This window comes from Vulpes vulpes, chromosome 2 (genome assembly GCF_048418805.1).
Source record: "Vulpes vulpes isolate BD-2025 chromosome 2, VulVul3, whole genome shotgun sequence".
Lineage (NCBI taxonomy): Eukaryota > Metazoa > Chordata > Mammalia > Carnivora > Canidae > Vulpes > Vulpes vulpes.
Window position 1 is genome coordinate 90,922,025 of NC_132781.1, and position 23,897 is coordinate 90,945,921.

The 23,897-nt window shown below is 35.8% G+C and overlaps 1 protein-coding gene across 1 annotated transcript in view; it reads right to left on the minus strand.

The window, feature by feature from the left end:
- Positions 1-23,897, minus strand: part of CCDC7 (coiled-coil domain containing 7) — a 116,450-nt gene that overhangs the window by 65,409 nt on the left and 27,144 nt on the right. Inside the window, exons 4-8 of the mRNA XM_026000785.1 lie at positions 13,666-13,686; positions 13,324-13,356; positions 8,993-9,159; positions 1,451-1,512; positions 124-180 (exon numbers count right to left, since the gene is read on the minus strand). Of these exons, the coding sequence (XP_025856570.1) occupies positions 124-180; positions 1,451-1,512; positions 8,993-9,159; positions 13,324-13,356; positions 13,666-13,686 (340 nt within the window). The remainder of the gene's footprint in view (positions 1-123; positions 181-1,450; positions 1,513-8,992; positions 9,160-13,323; positions 13,357-13,665; positions 13,687-23,897) is intronic.

Genomic DNA, 23,897 nt, shown 5'->3' on the forward strand with positions numbered 1-23,897 from the left:
TATCTCCAAACTCCAGGGAATCTATGTTACTACCATAATAATAACTTTAAATAAGATTATAGAAATTAATGCACTCAACAGAAGTTATTAACATCAATAATGCTTAGACAAATAAAAACTTACGTGGATCAGTTGCAGAAACATCTATAAATTCTTCAGTTGAGTGGGTTTTTATGAATTCTGAAATAGTAAGTTTGTCATAAGTTTCAAATATCAATTATGTGTATTGAGCTTAAATTTCATAGTTTTTTTTTCTAAATAACTCATTCAAGAGAAAGAAAATTCTAAAAAAAATAATAGAGCTGCCAACACTGGAGATCCTCCCAATCACACAACAAATGGTAACATCTGAATTAATGTATAGAGCAACTAGGTGACATGAACTCATCATTTTCTCAACAATACTTGTTTTTTCTCTCCTATCCCCTTAATGTTACTATGATTTACTCTCCCTTCCTTTCATATCCAATCACCAAGTTTTTCCCAGTAAATTTTCTCAAATCTGCCCCTTTTCTTCTTATTTGCACTCTAATAAAAGCACTTATCACACAGGTGTGATAAGTGCTTCCATTCCTAGTCCTCAAATCTAGCTTCTACAAATGGCCAGAATAATCTGTCTACAATTGAATCCAACAATGCCCCTTCCCTACAAAAAAGTCTTCAGTGATTCTCTATTATATATGGGGAAAAATTAAAAAAAAAAAAGTTCCGTAGCACACAATCTAATCCCTCTGCTGAGGCTCTCTCTTCTTACCTCATCCCTACTTACTAGCTTCAATTCTAATACCATTCTACTTGTAATTCCCTCTTCATGCTGTTTGTTCATGCTATATCTTCTTTGTAAAATACCAGATATCTCCCTTCTTCACTTGACTAAATCCTATTCATCCACTAAGGTTGTATAAAATCTTCCCAACTTCCTTGGGTTGACCAAATTGGCTACCTGTGGACTCACTGCAAATTATATATAACTTTTATCATGTGTCTCGCTATATAGTAAAGTGATGCATAGGGGATCCCTGGGTGGCTCAGCGGTTTAGCTCCTGCCTTTGGCCCAGGGCATGATCCTGGGGTCCCGGGATCAAGTTCCGCATCCGGCTCCCTGCATGGAGCCTGCTTCTCCCTCTGCCTGTGTCTCTGCCTTTCTTTCTCTCTGTGTCTCTTCATGAATGAATAAATAAAATCTTTAAAAAAAAGTGATGCATAATGTGCTTTTGTCCTAAGTTATGTATTTTATGGTAGCTAACAACCAAGGTTTATTTGTTTTGTACAACTCCCAAAATCTGAAACATAAGAACTTTTATTGAAAATATCAAACTCACCATTGAATATCTTTTTAAATTTGCTACTGTATAATTTTATGGCTATAAATTTTTAAACCGTAAGTCTCAAAATGTTAACGTACTGTAGGAAACCCAATAAATGCTAAACATGTATAAGATATTATCACCTTCAATTAACTGCTGTACAGCTTCATAACTTTGTACTGCCTCTGGTGAACTTTCACTATCCCTGTTAAAATTTTAATAAGTACAGCATTTATTTATTATCAAAAAATAAGAGTTTAAATTACACTGAAGAAATAGAATATATGCTCTACATATACATAGTTTGTAAAATAAAATTTAAACTATTATTTAACCTTTATTCAGACACTAAGATAAATTAATTAGTTTAATTGCAAGCAAATAAGTATAAAAGTCACACTATGTAATTCTATGATTGCTATATAACCCATGAATATAATTAGGTATAACAACAATATTAATAACAAAAAAATAGCAAAAGTAAGTTGGGTAGAAGCATGTGATTTCTTTTTAATGGTGTATTGTTAAGAGTACAAGTTCTAGAGTCAAACTGCTCAAAATTTGTTTTACCCACTTACTAAGTATATGACCTTGGGTAAGTTATCTCTCTGACTTCATTTAATAAAATTGGGGTACTAGAGCACATATCTTGTAAGATAGTGGTAAGGATCCAATACATGTAAAGTTACTAGGAAAATACCTGTACACATCAGACACTTAAATTTCAGATGCTACTATTTAATATATGGTCTTAAACTGATTTTTTGCCTCACGATAGCTCAAGTGAGTCTATCTGAGCCTCTGAACCAAGGATCTAGTCATGCAGCACCTATTGGAGCCAATTAAAGTGCCACTCCTTTCATTGCTTTCAGTCTAGTCATTGACAGATGGAGATATGACATAAGTGCATAATAAATAGTAGTCCCTCCCAATTACTTTCTATTTTAACATTATAAAAGGGTTTTATATTTTTTTAAAAGGGTTTTATATTTAATGCAAAAAATGCCTATAAACTTTTATTCTGATAGGTTACTATACCAAATATAGTAGAATAATAGGGGAACAAATGAGTTAATTTAATTCAGGAATTCATAAAGTTACACATATTTATTTACTTTTTACATGTGATAAGAAATATGTAGATGTGTGTGACTTGCTCTGATCTTAAGGAAATAGTCTTTCCAGGAAGACTTACACATAAATTACTAATTCATAAACAAAGTTACAAGGTACAAGTGTACATTATTTTATTGTTTCAGTTTACTACACTTCAAAGGTTATATTTTTTACAGATTGGTTTGTGGCAACCCAAGATACAAAAAGTCTATTGGTGTCATTTTTCCAACAGCATCTGTTCATTTTGTGTCTCTGCGTCATATTTTGGTACTTCTCATAATATTTTAAAACATTATTATTATTATATTTGTCATTGCTGTAATCACTATCTTTGATGTTATGGCTAAAATTGTTTGGGGGTACCATAAACCATGCCCATATATGGCAGCAAACTTAACAATAACTGTCGTGTGTGCTCTAACTATTCCACCAACTAGCCTGTCCTCCCATCTCTCTCCCTCTCCTTGTGCCTTCCTATTCCTTGGAGACATAACAATATTGAAATTAGGCCAGTTAATAACTTTACAATTACCTCTCAGTGTTCAAGCTAAACAAGGAGTCTCACATATCTCACTTTAAATCAAAACTAGAAATGATTAAGCTTAGTGAGGAAGGCACATCAAAAACCAACACAGGCGGGCAGCCCAGGTGGCTCAGCCATTTAGCATTGCCTTCGGCCCAGGGCGCAATCCCGGAGATCTGGGATCAAGTCCCACGTCAGGCTCCCTGCATGGAGCCTTCTTCTCCCTCTGCCTGTGTCTCAACTTCTCTCTCTCTCTCTCTGTCTCTCATGAATAAATAAAATCTTAAAAAAAAAAAAAAAAAAACATAGGCTGAAAGCCAGGCCTCTTGCCCCAGTTACCCAAGTTCTGAATGCAAAGGAAAAGTTCTTGAAGGAAATTAAAAGCACTACTCCAGTGAATACAAATGGTAAGAATGCAAAATAGTTTTATTGCTGACACGGAGAAACTTCTACTGATCTGGATAGATCAAACCAGTTGTGTTATTTACTTAAGCCAAAGCATAATTCAGAGCAAAGTCCTAATTCTTCACTTCTATGAGTGCTGAGAGAGGTTAGGAAGCTGCAGAAGAAAAGTCTGAAGCTAGCAGAGGTTGGTTCATGAGGTTTGAGGAAAAGAAGCCATCTCCATAACATAGAAGCACAGGGTGAAGCAGCAAGTGCTAATGCAGAAGCTGTGGCAACTTATCCAGATCTAGCTAAGAGAATTAATGAAGATGGCTACACTAAATGATAGATTTTTAATGCAGACAAAACAGTCTTTTATTCAAAGACAATGCCACCTAGGACTTTCATAGCTGGACAGAAGTCAATGCCTGGCTTCAAAGCTTCAAACAACAGGCTGATTCTCTGGTTGGGGGCTAATGCATATGGTGACTTTAAGCTAAACCAATGCTCATTTACCATTCTGAAAATCCTGAAGCCCTTAAGAATTATGCTAGAAGAGGTTGGAAGATGACAGCAGAGTAGGAGGACCCCTAGGCTCACTTGGTCCCATGACTACAACTAGATAACAATTAAATCATCCTAAACACCCCAAAAATCAACCAGAACACTTTCAGAACAAACTCTATAGCACAATATCTAAGACCTTTGGGATACTGTGAAAACAGTTATAAGGGGGGCAAGTATATAGCAACAAAAGCCTACCTCAACAACAACCAAAACATCTCAAATGAACAACTTAACCTTGCATCTACAGGAGCTAGAAAAAGAACAACAAAACCCAAAACCAGCAGAAAGAAGGAAATAATAAAGATTAGAGCAGAAATAAATTATATTGAAACTTCAGTCTGTCTCTGAAAATGGAGACCTGATGCTGAAGCTTGCTCCATTTCAGGACTGGGACTGACATCTCCAATATTTCCACCTCATGTCTTCAAGTTTGCACCTTGATCCAGACATCATCAACCCTGTCTCTCTAGTTCTTTTTGTTTGTCTGTTTAAGGTTTTATTCATTTGAGAGAGAGAGAGAGAGAGACAGAGAGAGACAGAGAAAGCAGGAGGAGGGGGTGGAAGGGTAGGGGCCTGAGGGAGAAGGGGAAAGGGAGCAGAGTCCCCTGCTGAGTGTGGAGCCCGGGACAAGACTGATCCCAGGGCCCTGAGATTATGACCTAAGCAGAGGTCAGATGCTTCCCCCTAGTTTTTGACGCTAAAAATGATACCATCCGGGATCCCTGGGCGGCGCAGTGGTTCGGCGCCTGCCTTTGGCCCAGGGCGCGATCCTGGGGACCCGGGATCGAATCCCACATCGGGCTCCCGGTGCATGGAGCCTGCTTCTCCCTCTGCCTGTGTCTCTGCCTCTCTCTCTCTCTCTGTGACTATCATAAATAAATAAATAATAAAAAATAAAAATAAAAAAATAAAAATGATACCATCCGCCCCACGGAAGCCCCAGACCTGGACCCCCCCTCATCCAGGTTCACTGCTACATTCAGGGTCCTGGCCACCAACCCCACGGTGCCTCCTGCACCTGCCAGCCCTCTCTGGCACTTCTGCCCGGCTTAGGGTCAAGCCTTCTGCCGCAGCTCTGGACAACCCAGCCCTGCCGCACCCACACAGCAGGAAGCCCCTGTCCGACTGCAGCGAGAAGCCAGCTACGCTGCGCTGACTTGCGGTCAGTCGTTCACCCACCGCTCCACACTGGCCCAGCACTGCGGCATCCAGGCATCCACACCGGCTGGTGGCCCTACCCGAACGCCTCCTGGGGGAAAGCCTTCAGAAGCACTGCGGCCGCAGCCACAGGAAGCCGCAGCACCGCGGGGGTGCTGCAAGGCCTTCAGCGTGGCTTGCTGCTAACTCAGCACCTGCGCATGTCCCCTGCACAAGTGCTGGGTGTGCACCAAGGGCTTCAGGCAGGACTCAGCCACTGAAGCACCTGCCAGTGCACATTGGCTGGCTAGCAGCCATTCCCATGCCTGCAATGTGACGAGGCTATCGGCCAGAGCTCGGCGGGGCTGCAAAGTGCCCGTACCACGGTCCCCATTGGCGCAAGGCCTTCAGCCAGAGTCCAGTTTGCTGTACAACCTGTGCATCCACACGGCAAACGGTCCTGTGTCTGTCGCGTCTCCAAGACCTTTGGTGGGGCCTCTGCAATGCTGCAGCATCTGCAGGTGCATTCCGGAGTGTGCCCCCTACCGCTGTCAGCTCTGCGGCAAGGCAAGGCTTTCTGACAAGCCTCCAACCTCACCAAGCACAAGTGGGCCCATGAGGGTGTTACTACAGCTGCTGCCCCAGGCCCCGTCCTCAACCCTGCTTCAGTGTTGAGGCCAAGGCAGGTCTCCCTCCTGGGTCTTGATGCTCTCTGTTCTTGGCTCTGGCCTCAGCTCTGACCCTAACTCTGGCCTCAGCCCTGACCCTGGCTCTGTGCAGGGCTCCCTCCCTAATCCCAGCTCCAAAGCTGTCTCTGGCTCTGAATCTACCCTCACCCTTAATTCAGTCATATCTTCTGACCCTAAGCCGGGTCACAAGGCCAATCCCGGCCTGTGGCTAGCCTTGACCATGGATCTGGTCCCAGCCCCAATCAGCATCCAGTTTTATTCAACACACTACTAGAAAACCTAGCTGCCACAGCAGTAAGACAACAAAAAGAAATAAACAGCATCAAAATTGGTAAGGAAGAACTAAAACTTTCACTATTTGCAGATGACATGACACTCTAAATAGAAAACCCTAAAGACTCCACCAAAAAACTGCTAGAGCTGATAAATGAGTTCAGTAAACTCAGGAAACAAAATCACTGTGCAGAAATCTGTTACACTTCTATAGCCTAATAATGAAACAGCATAAAGGGAAATTAATAAAACAATACCATTCATAATTGCACCAAAAATAACGATACCTAGGAATAAACCTAACCAAAGAGGTGAAAGACCAGTACTCTGAAAACTATGAAACACTAATAAAAGAAATTGAAAACAACACAAAGAAATAGAAAGACATTCCATGGCTATAGATTGGAACAACAAATATTGTTAAAGTAGCTATACAATCCAAAGCATTCTACCTATCTAATACAATCCCTAAAAATACTAATAGCATTTTTCACAGAATGAGAATAAAAAAAATCCTAAAATTTATATGGAACCACGTAATCCTGAATTTCCAAAGAAATTTTGAAAAAGAAAATCAAAGGTGGAGATACCACAATTCACACACCAAGTTATATCTCAAAGCGAAAGTAACCAAAATAAGATGCTGGCACAAAAGTAGATATGCAGATCAATAGAAAAGAATAGAAAACCCAGAAATGAACCCACAGTTACATGGTCAACAATCTTCAACAAAGCAGGAAAGAATATCTAATGGGAAAAAGTCTCTTCAACAAATGGTGCTGGGAAAACTGGACAGTAACAAGCAAAAAATTGAAACTGGACAACTTTCTTGCAGCAAACACAAAATAAATTCAAAATGGATTAAAGACTTTTATGAGACCTGAAACCATAAAAATCTCAGAAGAGAGTATAGGCAGTAATAATGTCTCTGACATTGGCCATAGGAACTTCTTAGATATGTCTCCTGAGGCAAGGGAAACAAAAAATAATAATAAACTAGGGGCACCTGGGTGGCTCAATCAGGCACCTGCCTTCAGCTCAGGTCATGATCTCAGGGTCCTGAGATCTGGCCTGCTTCTCCTGCCTCTGCTCCTTCTCTCACTTGCTTGTTCTCTCTCTCTCTCTCTCTCTCTCTCTCTCTCTCTCTCAAATAAATAAATGAAATCTCTAAAAAATAATAAAAATAAAAAAAATAAACTATTGGGACTACATCAAAATACAAAGCTTCTGCACAGCAAAGGAAACGATCAACAAAACTAAAAGGCAACTGATGGAATGAGAGAAGATATTTGCAAATGACATATCTGATAAAGGGTTAGCATCCAAAATGTATATAAAGAACTGATACAAATAAACACTAAAAAAAAAAAAACCCAAATAATCCAATTTAAAAACAGCAGAAGACATGAACAGACATTTTTCCAAAGAAGGCATCCAGACGGCCAACAGACACATAAAAACATGCTCAACATCACTCAGCATCAGGGAAATACAAATCAAAACTACAACGAGATATCACCTCACACCTGTCAGGATGGCTAAACTCAACAACATAAGGAACAACAGGTGTTGTTGAGGATGTGAACAAAAAGGAATCCTGGTGCAGTGTTGGTAGGGGGAATGCAAACTGGTACAGCCCCTATGGAAAACAGTATAGAGATTCTTCAAAAAGTTAAAAATAGAGCTACCCTATGATCCAGTAATCCCACTACTGGATATCTACCCAAAAAATTCAAAAAATTTCAAAGGGATACATACATACCAATGTTTATAGAGCATTTACAAAAGCCAAATTATGGAAGCAGCTCAAGTGTTATATACACAAAAAAGTTATATACACAAAATAGAATATGATTCAGCCATCATAAAGAATGAAATCTTATCATTTGCAATTATATAGATGGAGCTAGAGAGTATAATGCTAAGTGAAATAAGTCAGTAGAAAGACAAACACCATATGATTTCATTAATATGTGGATTAAGGAAACAAAACAAACAGGAAAAAAGAGAAAGAAACAAATTAAGAAACAAATTCTTAATTATAGAGAACAGACATGGTTACCAGAGCAGAGGAGGATGAGAGGATGAGTGAAATCGGTGATGGGGATTAAGGAGTACACCTTGTTGTGATGAGCACAGGATGATGTATCAACAATTCTGTTAAATCACTATATACTCACTAAATTAAAACTAAAATAACAAAAGCTAAATAAGTCAGAGATCTAATATACAGCATAGTTTTGACAGTTAACAATACTATTGTATACTTGAAATATGCTAAGAGAGTGGATATGAAGTGTCCTCACCACTACCACCCCCCCAAAAAAAGTTAACTATGTGAAGTGGAATAAAAGTCATAGAAGGTATCCTGTAATGATCATTTATTCATCTATTTAATTTTAAGACAGCTAAACCTCAAAAACCAAAAGTTAATGTCAACAAGTTAATAGGAGTATCATTGTAATAATTATTTGAATCTTCCCCCATCTGTCAAAAAAAGGTTTTCTCAACCAAAAAGTAGGAAATTATTCTCTGGACCATATCCCTGTCCCTTTGAAATTTTTAGTAATGCTTTTTCATAAATAATTCTTTAATTATATCTTAGTTTCCTATTTATTATAGAAGATACATAATCAAATTGAGAGAAGATTTTAAAAGCCAGATATTGAAAGCCAGCCATACCAATAAAACTTTCCAACAACAACCACATTGGCTACTACGCATTTGAAATGCAGCTAGTGTGACAGCAGAATTGACTTTTTAATTAAATTGAACTGAATTTTAATTTTAGTATCCAAGTGTGACTAGTGACCACTAGTTGGACAGTGCCATTTCAAACTATTAAAAATTTCAAGTAGGAGCAAACTAACTAGACTATTTGATTTGATTTAGAAACTCTAGGTATAGTATAATATCTGAACCATTGTCTTACATTCATTAGTAATCATATACCCACTCATTATTTTGGATTCTACTAACTCTTATATTTTACTTACTTGGCTTTAGCCAACACGGCTTTCAAGGAGTATTTAGACTCTTGTTTAAGGCGATTTTTCAGTTCTTCTAGTTTTTGAACCTGCTTTACTATTTGTGCAATGCTTAAAGTGACTGTTTTGTCAGATACTGGAAAGTCTGCTTCTGAAAAACTTTGATCTTTACTTATCTAAAACAATAAAATTAGCCAGTTACTTAGGAAATACCCATTTTGCTCCTATACCTCAAAGAAATTTCATTTTATTTACCATATTTAAATAATTTTTATAATATTCTTATCTATAGCTATAATCAAATACTGATATTTTATAAATATGATTTTACAAGTACTTACCTAGCAACAGGATTATACATAAGTGCTGACTTTCACACATCAAACTCAAATCCAATCTTCTCTTTATTATCTCAATATATAAGAATTTTAAGCAAGTTCAATAACAATTGAAACAGGGTAAGTTAAGGGCAATTCAAAATATTTACAAGAGAATTCTAAAGTAACTGCTTAGAAAGAAAATCCTTTCTAAGAATAGTCTTAACCTGTGATAAATATGGAAAGACAGTAATTTGCTCTCAAAAGCAATTCCTTCTACTGCTAACTCCCAGAAGTTAATATATAAAAGTCTATGAAACTGGCATTCCTTGGTCTATCTAGGAAAAACTGAGACCCATTTGGGTATCTCAAGACTTTTAGAATAGATCAAGCTACAGAATAATGAACAAGCAAGAGAATCAGTAAGATCCACAGAATAAGGTGATAGACCATAACTGATATTCTAGGCATTAAGTCTACTTAAAGATAGTTGAGCAAGATGAGTGCTGCCCTCTTAAAAAAAAAAACACACACACACACACATAATGAAAGAAACACAGAAACAGCCAATATGTAGAAACATAAATAAGTAGCATAGCAATTGAGTTAAAAAAATTTTTTTTACAAAATAGCAGAGATCCAACCTGATGGGAAGGAAAGCTAATAAATAAATAAACAAACAAACAAATAAATAAATGTATATATGTATGTATGTATGTTTAAAAAGTAGTAATAGTCAAGGCATAGACATAAAACCTAGCAAAGAGAAATTCTAGCAATGGGATTTAAAAGAGACTTCATTTTAGTAATGGCTACTTGAAATGGAAATAGGATATAATAGAAGTATACACTGGGCAATGTTCTGGAAATCTGAAATTGGGGGATGCAGAACAGGGGGAAGGGAAATAGAGGAGATGCATAGGAACTCTATGGATAAAGGCATGATCCCAAGAGAGGATACATTTGGTATATCAGATACATTGCCAAATCATAAGTGGAGTCTAAAAGTGATGTAGCAATCAGCCACAGTGATCAATGTATTGCCTCTCATCTAAAAATCCATTCTTCCATTGTCCTGCTTATAATAGCAGAACTTTTCTCTCTTGACAGGTATCATGTTAACCTTTATCAATAGAGGGTCCTAGACATGACAGAAAGAAGCAGCTTTTTTCCTAAGTCTGTCATCTCTCTCTGCTTAATCCTAGAAGACTGCACAGTATACCAGTAGAGATCATCTCCAAAAAGCTTCAACAGCACCACCCCCATCGGTGTTTTCCTCACAAGGTCCCTGGCATGACTCATTCCCTTGGGCAGCTTCTCCCAGGACTTCTTAACAAAATTTATCAGTGCAGAACTTCTCTCTGGGAAGCTTTCCAGCATACCACCCTTATAGATAGCAAGGGGTACAACATATCCCTGGAAGATGGCTTTTCCAAGGACTACAGAGGATGGCTTCCCAATGTACTGCCATCATGGGCAGCTTTCCAGTAAATCCCAGTTCCACCAGCATGGCACCCCAGCAAACTTCTCTGCCAATCAGTGATGACAGCATCTCCTTCTTCACAAGGTGTGGACCTTAACCCTCGGTTAGAGAAAGGGTAAGGACAGGGATATTAAGCTTTGTTCCTTCCTTAAGTGCTTTGCTTTCATACTCTCAGTAGAGGCTACTTCTTATTCCTTCTATCCCTGTATTCTTTAGAGTTGTCTTTATCACTTTAGTAGGTATTCTCCTGTTCTAATGATTCTTTATGTTAAACTTTTCCTATTCAGGTTACTGTGTAGTTTTTATCTTTTGATTAGACCTTAACTGATACATTGTATTTCCCATTAGGAATTCAATTTAAACACAAGTCCTTTCTGGGAGAAGAGATGATGTTGCAAAACTAAAGGAATATGGACTAGACAATGAGATAGGCTATAAGATTTCATCAAAGGGACATAATGGGCATAGGTTCCAGCAGAACAACTCTGAAGTGCATAGCCTACATGCTTATCCTACATTTGTCTTCTGTGGCTTACCATATGTTACGAAGGCTTCGCCATGTATTTCTGTTAATGCAACATGACAGACATAAGCCTCACCAGCATGTACTAACAATAAAATGTGTCAGCAATTAAAACAAGATTATTCCATGATTCTCAAATGTTAGTATACATAATAATCCTCTAAAAAAATCCTATTAAAAAGGCAAATTCCTACTACACATACAAGAAAACTTTAAATCAGCAAGTCTGACATGCAGTTCTGAAATGTGCATTTTTAACAGTTATCTTGGGTGATATTTAAACATGATCCATCAAATATATTTTAAGAAACATTTATTAAAAGACAGAAGATATGGGCACCTGGGTGGTTCAGCGGTTTGGCACCTGCCTTTGGCCCAGGGCGTGATCCTGGAGTCCAGGGACCGAGTCCCATGTCAGGCTTCCTGCATGGAGCCTGCTTCTCCCTCTGCCTGTGTCTCTGCCTCTCTCTCTCTCTCTCTCTCTCATGAATAAATAAATAAATCTTTAAAAAAAAAGAGGCAGAGGATAATACAAACACTTTGGCAATGTATCTGATACACCAAATTGAAAAATTATTCAAAAGAATTAATTATGGATGTAAAAACTGAAAGATTTGGAATTCCAGATCAGAAATTTAGTTGTGTGCTGAAGATTCCTCCTGGCGAATATGAATGCATAAATCAGGATTTCAGGATTACCAGAAATGATGGTAACTGGCACTAAGGTATAAATAATAGATACAGAGAAAAGTAGACACATTGTATTTATATATATTATATAATATTTATATATTAGCATATATTTATAATAGTATTTACGGTAATAATTGATAAGATGGAAATTTATAGTTCAAGAATTAGTTCTCTGATTAGTGATTTTTAAAATAAAGCAATTTGGTTAACAATAAGGTCTAGAGGATGACTGGACATAAGGGCCCAAGGTAAAGAAAGACACTCGAACTGGGGAGATGAGTCAAGGAGCTGAGAGGCTAGGATTTAGGGTAGGTCTCCACATTAACAGGACAAAGTATAAAAAGAAGGGAGAGAGACAAATTCAGGAATAAAATAGAATTAAAAGAAGTTGGTAGACAAAAATAAGAAGGCAGAGGCAAGCTAGATGATTCACATTGCAAAGTATGCATTTTACAAGAGGGTAGAACAGTAGACTTCACGTCAATCCCACATCTCTTTAAAGATAATGACCAATCTACCATACTAAAAGAAAAGCTACTAAGACTCTTCCAATGTTAGCCATAGCTATCCTAAAGCAAAGAGTATACAGAACATAGAAGTCTATTCTGGAGCCAAAGGTATGATGATAAGAAGGTGCTAGCAGACAGTTACAATTTCTATCTTTATTTTTTAATTTTATATCCCAAATAAATGAACTTATTTAATTTCAAGTACCTGGGATTCAAGAGCATTTAATTGGACTAAACCATAAGCATAACCAAGGGAGAATCACAATGATTCTATAAACCACTGATGCTACCCTAGAAATCATCCTGCTATGTTAACATCATAAAGTCTTTCCCAAAATAGAATTAAAAACCCTTAAGGTTAGAGATCACCAGTTTTCAAAATGACCAAAAGACCTCTGAAAATCTAAAGTACAAAAAAAAATTATTAAAGTAACATTAAATTTAAAGAAAATCAATATATAATTTTATAAGTAAGTATATTATCATATTATACATGCTTTTTTAAATACAGGAGAAATGTTTAAGTTGATAAGTTTTCTCTTGTCACTTTTATGTCAGATAGGAAAAAAGGATAATTAAAATTTCCATTATTTAATTTTAGGAGAAAAAATGTGTCAGACTCAGAACATTCCAGACACATGCATGAATGCAGTGTGTAATCCCTGGGGAACATTTTGTCCTACCCATTTTTTTTCCTTCTCTACCTTAATTAAAAGATTACAAACAATGATTATTCAAACAATTTTCACTTCAAATTGATTTCCAAATGAGACAAAATATCAATTTAATTCACAATTAAGAAATGTTATACTTACCTCTTCTATCTGATTGACCTGTCGCTGAAACCACTTTGAAAAGAAAGAAAAAAAAAAGAAAGAAATACTTATTGACAGGTTATTTGAACATATGGGTACACATGCATGCATTTGTGTGCATGTATCTTCATCTATCACATATTAGCCCTGAACCAAACATCATTTATCTTAGGGTTCAGAATAGGGCTAATGCAACATAACTGGAACATAACATTTTTAACAATATATAGTAGCAAGTTTGGAAGTTCTTTTTACGCCTCAAAACTTAGAAACCTCTTCTTCATTAATATGTATTTCTGTACTAAATGTTAGTAGACTTAAACTGCAATATATTGAACGTACCTGATAAAGAGATTCCAAAATCTGGAAAATAAAGTTTTATTAAAACATTTTTTAAAAAATTTGTCATAATATATGTGATAAAATATTTAAGTCTAATTCTCAATCAGAAAAATGCACAAATCACTAAAAATATAAATCTATAGTCCAAAAATCATAATTTTTATAATACAGATGTAGTTTTAGTATATCTTACATAGACAACTCAATTCTAGAAAAACTTCTGTCATTATAGATCGATATTAAAATATCCAAAATAATTCACATATATGATTTCATATATTTTCTTAATATAGGTAAGGAATAAACTTAAGATTCCTTTTGGAAGAGATTTTTTTATATAGCAGAGAGTACAATAATGAAAAGCATTATCATAAGAACATTATTTCTTCAACATAACTTTGCTCTGGTAAAGGGCCTAAAAATCAAGATATAAAATATTATACTACTACTTGATATTCTTAATGGAAATTGCAAAGAACTGGTTTGGGAGATTGTGACAGAAATTGAATATCCAAAATGAATCATACAATCCAAAATACCAATATTTAACACTTAGAAAATGTAATGTTAAAATGATTATGTTTGCCACACACACACACAAAAAGCCCATTCTATCACATACAGATAAACGTTTCTAATTACTTTATTAAGTAAAAATATTACTACATTCATTCAGGCAGTAAAGAAAAGTTAATTAACTAAAAATCAGGCTAGTCTAAAATTTCCCTTCTGCCACACTAACCCTAAATCAATGGTTCAAAAAGTGTGGTCCCATAGTCAAAAGCATCAGCATCACCTAAACAAACATATTCATTGGTAATATAAATTCTTAGGCCCCATCTCAGTCAACTGGATCAAAAACTGTGGGAGTAGGACCAGCAATTTGTGTTTTAACTAGCGGTCCAATTGATCCCATTGTATACTAAAGTTTGAGAATCACTGTGCTAAATAATAAGAACTCAACACCAAAGAAACAAACAATCCAATCATGAAATGGGCAAAAGACATGAAGAGAAATCTCACAGAGGAAGACATGGACATGGCCCACACGCACATGAGAAAATGCTCTGCATCACTTGCCATCAGGGAAATACAAATCAAAACCACAATGAGATACCACCTCACACCAGTGAGAATGGGGAAAATTAACAAGGCAGGAAACAACAAATGTTGGAGAGGATGCGGAGAAAAGGGAACCCTCTTACACTGTTGGTGGGAATGTGAACTGGTGCAGCCACTCTGGAAAACTGGGTGGAAGTTCCTCAAAGAGTTAAAAATAGACCTGCCCTAGGACCCAGCAATTGCACTGTTGGGGATTTACCCCAAAGATTCAGATGCAATGAAACATCGGGACACCTGCACCCCGATGTTTCTATCAGCAATGTCCACAATAGCCAAACTGTGGAAGGAGCCTCGGTGTCCATCGAAAGATGAATGGATAAAGAAGATGTGGTTTATGGATACAATGGAATATTACTCAGCAATTAGAAACGACAAATACCCACCATTTGCTTCGACGTGGATGGAACTGGAGGGTATTATGCTGAGTGAAATAAGTCAATCGGAGAAGGACAAACAGTGTATGTTCTCATTCATTTGGGGAATATGAATAATAGTGAAAGGGAATATAAAGGAAGGGAAAAGAAATGTTGGGAAATATCAGGAAGGGAGACAGAACATAAAGACTCCTAACTCGGGGAAACGAACTAGGGGTGGTGGAAGGGGAGGAGGGCGGGTGTTGGAGGGGAATGGGTGACGGGCACTGAGGTGGACACTTGACGGGATGAGCACTGGGTGTTTTTCTGTATGTTGGTAAATTGAACACCAATAAAAATTAATTAAAAAAAATTAAAGAAATCAGAAATCTAAGTAAAAAGGCTGACATCCTCAAGAAAACATACTAAAATTAAATAAACATGCATGTCTGAAGGAAAATATTTTCAGCTACATAAGGATTTAAAATGTAATATTCACTGAGGCATACTACCTTGGAATAAACTTGTTCTTTCCACCAACAAAAGAGATTCCAAGGTTCTCAAAACCTCCTTTCCTATCTTAGAAGATGATGGGAAACCATCATATATCAATTCATCCATTCATGAGAGCCAGAGTTCATCAACTATTTAAGCCACTAAAAGCCTGGAGGACAAAGGCTTTCTCAACTACTGAGAAAACCACATCAGTTCTAGTAATGCTGAATCTAGAACATTATTAATAAACATGGAAAATGAAAACTGACCATATGTGAGAAAATCAATTTCAGGCAAACACTAAACAGAATGAGAAAATTCTGTGAAGATGTGGAAGAATATATCTAAAGTTCCCCAGGAAAATATTAAACTTCCATTCTAATTTTAAAGATATCATTTAAGTGTAAAGCCAAAATAAAACTATTTTCAGAAATAGTTTTCTATTTCTATTTCAGAACTATTTTCAGAAACTCAAAGGCTCAGAAATGATTTCATCACACATTCTAACCTAGCAAACAATAACAAAATTAATTCTTAGAAAAGTAAACCTAGGATCCCTGGGTGGCGCAGCGGTTCGGCGCCTGCCTTTGGCCCAGGGCGCGATCCTGGAGACCCAGGATCGAATCCCACATCGGGCTCCCGGTGCATGGAGCCTGCTTCTCCCTCTGCCTATGTCTCTGCCTCTCTCTCTCTCTCTCTCTGTGACTATCATAAATAATAATAAAAAAAATTAAAAAAAAAAAAGAAAAGTAAACCTAAGAAAAAACTACAGGCAAGGTAACCAGGAAATATCCTACTCTGTTTGTTTGTTTCAAGTTTTTATTCAAATGCCAGTTAGTTAACATATAAGATAATATTAGTCTTAGGAGTAGAATTTAGTGATTCATCATTTACATATAACTCACTGCTCATCACAAGTGTCCTTCTCAATACCCATCACTCATTTAACCCATCCTCTTGCCTGCCTCCTCTCCCCCTCCAGCAATCCTCAGTTTTGTTCTCTATAGTTAAGAGTCTGTTATATGGCTTGCCTCTCTATCCCCTTCCCACATTCATCTGTTTCTTAAATTCCAGATATGAGTGAAATCATATGGTACTTGTCTTTCTCTGACCGACTTATTTCATTTAGCATAATACAATATAGTTCCATCTATGTTATTGCAAATGGCAGGGTCTCATTCTTGTTTATGGCTGAGTAATATTCCATTGTATATATACCATAACTTCTTAATTCATTCATGAGTCAATGGACATTTAGACTCTTCCCATAATTTGGCTATTGATAATGCTGCTATAATATAAACATCAGGATACATGTATCCCTTTGAATTAGTATTTTTGCGCTCTTTGAATAAGTACCTAGTAGTGCAATTGCTAGATCCTTGGGTAGTTCTATTTTTAACTTTTTGAGGAACTTCTATACTGTTTTCCAGAGTGGCTGTACCAGTTTGCATTCCCACCAACAGTGTAGGATTCCCTTTTTTTTGCATCCTCATCAACATCTGTTGCTTCCTGTATTATTAATTTTAGCCATTCCGTCAGGGGTGAAGTGATATCTCATTATAATTTTGTTTGTATTGCCCTGATGATGAGTAATATTGAGCATCTTTTCATGTGTCTGTTAGCCATCTGAGTAAAAATACCCTACTCTTAAAAAATTGTGGTTAATGGGCCTGGCACTCAATGCTGCTATCATAAAAAGCTTCCTAATAAGAAGATGGCATAATATTTTTTAAAGTGAAATAATCTGCAACTAACACTCTAGACAGGCTATTATATCACTGAAGCCAGGAGAAGTCCGGAAGTAGCTTTTGCCTTTTTTTTTCATCTACCTCAGAACCCTCTCAAAGCAAAGCAAAACAAAACAAAACAAAACAAAACACACCAAAAAAAAAAAAACCCACAAAAAAACCCAGCTAAGTGGAGGGCATTCTTCAACATTGAAAGGCAAATAAATAAGCCAAAGCTCCCTGGAGAAAAAGATTGCAATTGCAGCAAATAATAGGCATGTCAACAGCCTGGAAGAAAAAGCTGGGAGTTACTTTGGAAAATAAGGATTTTGAAAACACACACACACACACACACACACACACACACACATATATATATATATATATATATATATATATATATATATATATAGGATATATATAAGGGTGAATCTTGTCAGCCACACACTTGCCCATGCCAGGACTCGTGCTCAGAAAATTTCTGAGTGGACATTAAATTTCCACCTTTTTTTATCTTTGGCTCAAGGGGAAGCAGAAAAGGGAGGCTAACTCAAGATTTGTAAATAGCCTGGCTAAGCTTTGAAGAAGTATCCCAACACAGAGCCAATCTTAAAGGAACAGGGGGAAAAATTTCTCTCTCTCTCTCTCTCTCTCTCTCTCTCTCTCTCTCTCTCTCTCTCTTTTTGTGGCTCAAGGTATTTAAGGAAATCTTTATCAAATCCACCAGCTGAGGGGATTTACCCCAAAGATACAGATGCAATGAAACGCCAGGACACCTGCACCCCAATGTTTATAGCAGCAATGTCCACAATAGCCAAACTGTGGAAGGAGCCTCGGTGTCCATCGAAAGATGAATGAAGAAGATGTGGTTTATGTATACAATGGACTATTACTCAGGCATTAGAAATGACAAATACCCACCATTTGCTTCGACGTGGATGGAACTGGAGGGTATTATGCTGAGTGAAATAAGTCAATCAGAGAAGGACAAACACTATGTAGTCTCATTCATTTGGGGAATATAAATAATAGTGAAAGGGAATAAAGGGGAAAGGAGGAAAAATAAGTGGGAAATATCAGAAAGGGAGACAGAACATGGAAGACTCCTAACTCTGGGAAACGAACTAGGGGTGATGGAAGGGGAGGTGGGCGGGGGGTGGGGGTGACTGGGTGGCGGGCACTGAGGTGGGCACTTGATGGGATGAGCACTGGGTGTTATTCTGTATGTTGGCAAATTGAACACCAATAAAAAATAAATTTATTTAAAAAAAATCCACCAGCTGACCACAAGCAATAGGAACAGAGAGCCGAGAGACAAAATACATCATCAAATAATACAGACTTTCAAAATAAAGTTTAGACCTCTGATTTCCAATGTGACATGGAAGGAACCTGGATTAGTCATTCTGACCTAACAATAAAAGCTGAATGAACTGAAAATCAACTCTTCTTATATCTATCAAAGAATCAAGGTCACAGAACAAATCACAGCACCAAAAATTGAAGAGATAAACAGCTGATACGAAGAATCAGAAAGTATCAGAGCAGAAATCCATAAGAAAAAACTTCCACAGGAACTAGCAGTGGGATAAGAAAACTCAAACTAAAAATGAAATGCAGGAAGCTCAGCATGGACAAGTTCAAGTTAAAAAATTCAGTGGTGATAAGTTTTGAGGAGTTTCTTTAAAAACTAAGCCTACTCTTACTATATTATCTAGCAATCATTCTCCTTGGTGTTTGCCCAAATTAGTTGAAAACTATGTCCATACAAAAACATCTGCACACAGATGTTTATAGCAAGTTTATTCATAATTGTCAAAACTTGGAAGCAAACAAGGTATCATCCAATAAGTGAATCAAAAGACTGGTACAACTATGCAATAAATTGTTATTCTGCATACATCCAAAAAAGAGCTGTCAGTCCATGAAAAGACATGTATGAATCTTAATTGAATATTGCTAAGTGAAAGAAGCCAATCAAAAAGAGGCTATACACATTGTATGATTCCAACTATATGACATTCTGGAAAAGAAAAACTGTAAACACATAAAGAGATCAGTGGCTATCAGGGGTTAAATAGGGAAAGGAAGATAAATATGTGAAGCACATAGAATTTTTAGGGCAGTGAAACTATTCTGTATACTATAATTGCATATACATATCATTTTACATTCCTTAAAACCAATAGAATGGACAAGACCAAGAGAAAGCCGTATGTAAACTATAGACTTTGGATGGTGATGATGTGTCAATATAGTTTCATAGATCATACAGAGATAACAGTCTGGTGCATGATGTTAATAGGGGAAGCCATGTATGCATAGAAATAGGGGAAATATGGAAACTCTCTGTAACATATGCATTCTGCTAAAAACATAAAATTGCTTTAAAAATGAATATTTAAAAAATAATAGCTTAGAAAACTCACTAAACAAAAGTAACCACAAAATTTAAGGAGAGGGGAAAATCTGATATCCAGAGTTATTACCACATATTCAAAATATCTAGTTTTTAACAAAAAATTATGAAGCAAGCATTCAATGAATCAGGAAATTGTGACTTATTTGAAGGAAAAAAATATAAACAGATACTGTCCCTAAGAAAGCTTACACACTGAACTTAGTAGACAAAAACTTTAAATCAACTGTCTTAAATATATCCAAAGAGCTAAAGGAAATCATGCACAAAGAATTAAAGGAAACAAAAAACAGCATTCTAACACATATAAGATATAGAAATTACAAAAAGAAGCCAAATTCTAGAAAATAAAAATTAAATAAGTGAACAAAAGGAACTATAACTGAAATGAAAACTTTACAAGAGGGTTTTGAAAACAGATTTGAACAGGCAAAAGAATCAGTCAATTTAAAGACAGGTCAATTGAAATTATCCATTCTGGGGGGAAAAAAAGAAAAATGAATGAAAAAAGGAACAGAGCCTAACAGAACTATGGGACATCATTGATATTATCAACATAGACATAACAGGACTCCCAGGAAAACAGAAAGAAAAGTGGGTAAAAAAGAATAAGGAAATAATGACTGAATATTTCCCAAATTTGAGAAAAAACAAGGATTTATATGTCAAAATCCTAGAAGAATAAATGAAAAAGATCCATATGAAGACACATTATAGTAAAACTGTTGAAAGCCAAACACAAATATAAAATTTTAAAAGCAACAAGAGAGAATATGTACAAGAGATCTTCAATAAAATTAACAGCTGATTTCTCTTCAGAGACTATGGACACCAGTAGGTAGTGTGATGGCATATTTTAAATGCAATTAATGAAAAAATACCATATGCCAAGTATTACATATCTGGCAAAATTATCCTTCAAAGATGAAAGAGAACTTAAGAAAAAAGCCATTGTTAAATTTAAGAAAATTATGAATAAAAAGATGTAAACATGACAGCATACACATAAACTGTAAAGAAAGGAATAAAAAGAACAAAAAGAAGTTTTTTAAGAATGTATTTGAACTTAAATGACTGGCAAATTAATAGAGAGTGCTATATGCTTAAGATGTTATATATGAACTTCATGGTAACCACAAACCCAAAATCTATAAAAGATACACAAAAAAAGAGAAAGAATCCAAATATAACACTACAGAAATTCATAAATCACAAAGGACAGCAAGAGAAGAAGCAGAGAACTACAAAAACAACCATAAAATAATTAACAAAATGGCAATAAGTACATAACTAACAATAATTACTTTATATATAAAAAGCCTAAATAATTACTTTATATATAAATACTTTATATATAAAAAGCCTATATATAAAAAGCCTTCAATCAAAAGACATAGAGTGGCATAATGGATTAAAAAAAATTAAGAATTATCTACATACTCCCTATAAGAGACTCACTTCAGACCCAAAGACCCATACACACTGAAAGTGAAGGAATGGAAAAATACTGATCCTATAAATGGAAGAAAAGAAAAAGGCCAGGTGACAATACTTATATCAGACATAGTGCTTTTAAACAAAGACTAACAAAAAATAAAGGTGTTACATAGTAATAAAATAAAGGAATCAATCAAACAAGCAGATATAACAACTGTAAACAGCTATTGTAAATATCTAAACAGTATTAGAGCACCTAAATATATAAAGCAAATATAAATAGACATAAAGGGAGTAATTGATTGTAATACAATAATAATAGGAGATTTTAACACCTCACCTATATCAATGGATAGATCATTCAGGCAGAAAATCAATAAGGAAACAAGAAAAAAAATAAGAAAACAAGAGTCTCTGAATGACACATTAAACCATATGGATATAACACACATATATAGAACATTCCATCCAAAATAATAGAATATGCATTCTTCTCAAGTGCACATGGAACATTCCTCAGAATAGATTGTATGTTAGGCACAAAACAAGTTTCAATAAATTAAAAAAAAACTAAAATCATACTATGCATCCTTTTCAATCAGAACGGTATAAAACTAAATATCAGAAGAAAAAAATGAAAAAAACACAAACACATAGAATCTAAACAATACACAATAAACTAATGGGTCAATGAAGAAATCAAAGAAAAAATTGAAAAATATATGAAGACAAATGAAAATACAACTGTCTAAAATCTTTGGGACACAGCAAAAGCAGTATTAAGAGGGAGATCCATAGCAACACAAGCTTACCTCAAGAAACAAGAAAAATTCAAATAAGCAATCTAATCTTACACCTAAATGAACCAGAAAAAGAACCAAAAAAGCCTAAGGTGAATAGAAATAAGAAACATTAATAACGATCAGAATACAAATAAATAGCATAGACTTTTTAAAAAGGAAAAGGCCAATGAATGAAACCAAGAGCTGGTTCTTTAAAAAGATAAACAAAATTGATAAACCCTTAGCCAGACTCATCAAGAAAAAAAGAAAAATTCAAATAAAATCAGAAACAAAAGAGAAGAATCAACTTATACCACAGAAATACAACAAAATATAAGAGAATACTATGAAAAATTACATGTCAGCAAACATATAGAGGGCCAATTATCCATTTCTGAGAAGAAATGGATAAAATCCTAGAAATATACGATCTTCTAAAATTGAATCAGAGACAGAAAATCTGAAGACCAATTATTAGTAATGAAATTGAATTAGTAATCAAAAAACTGCCAAAAAATAAAAGCCCAGGGGCACCTGGGTGGCCAGTCAGTTAAGTGTCTGACTCCATTTTGGCTCAGGTCATGATCTCAGGGTCCTGAGATTGAGCCCCACATCAGGCTCCCTGCTCAGTAGGAAGTTTGCTTCCTTTCTCTCTGTCTTTCTCCCTCTGCCCCTCCCCCTGCTTATGTCTCTCACTCTCTAAAATAAATATATCTTTAAAAATAATAATTAATAAATAAATAAAAATAAATCCAGGAACCAGATGGATTCATAGGTGAATTCCACCAAGCATTTAAAGAGTTAATGCCTATTCTCAAACTATTTCAAAAAACGGAAGAAAAAGGAGTTTCCAAATTCATTCTACAACACCAGATTTACCCTAACACCAAAATCAAAGACACCACGAAAAAAAGAAAATTATAGGCCAATATCACCAACGAACATAGGTGCAAAAATCCTCAGCAAAATACAAGTAAACTACATTCAAAATATATTCATCACAAACCAGAGGCATTTATTCTGGGGTGCGTGGGTGGCTCAGTGAGTTAAGTGTCTGACTTTGGCTCAGGTTACGATCTCAGAATCCTGGGATCAAGCCCTGTGATCAAGCCCTGTGTCATCCTCCTCACTTGACAGGGAGTCTGTTTGTCCCTCTTCCTCTCTCTTTGCCTCTCCTCCCATTCATGCACACATGCTCACTGTCTCTCAAATAAATAAAATCTTTTAAAAAAGAGATTTATTCTGGGAGTGCGAGGATGGTTTAATATTTACAAATCAATGTGATACATCACATCAACAAAAAGGATTAAAAACCATATGATCATCTCAATAGATGCAGAAGCAGCATTTGACAAAATTCAATAGCCATTCATGATAAAAATTCTAAAGAAATGGGTTTAGCAGAAACATACACCAACATAACAAAGGCCATATAAACACACACACACACACACACACACACACACAGTTAACATCATACTCAAAGGGGAAAAAATTAGAGCTTTTCCCCAAAGGTCAGGAACAAGACAGGACATCAATTCTCACTCTCATCACATTTATTCAAGCATAAATCAGGCAAGAAAAACAAATAAAAGGCATCCATATTGGTAAGGAAGAAGTTAAACTGTCATTATGGCATAATGCTATACGTAGAAAACCCTAAACTATTAGAACTATTAGAAATAATAAATGAATTCAGTAACATTGCAGAATACAAAATTAATACTTAGAAATATGTTGCATTTCTATACACTAATAAGAAATTACCAGAAGGAGAATTAAGAGAACAATTCTATCTACAATTACACACACACACACATAAAAATTAAATACCTGGGAATAAATTTAACAAAGGTGGTGAAAGACCTGTACTCCGAAAGCCATAAAACACTGA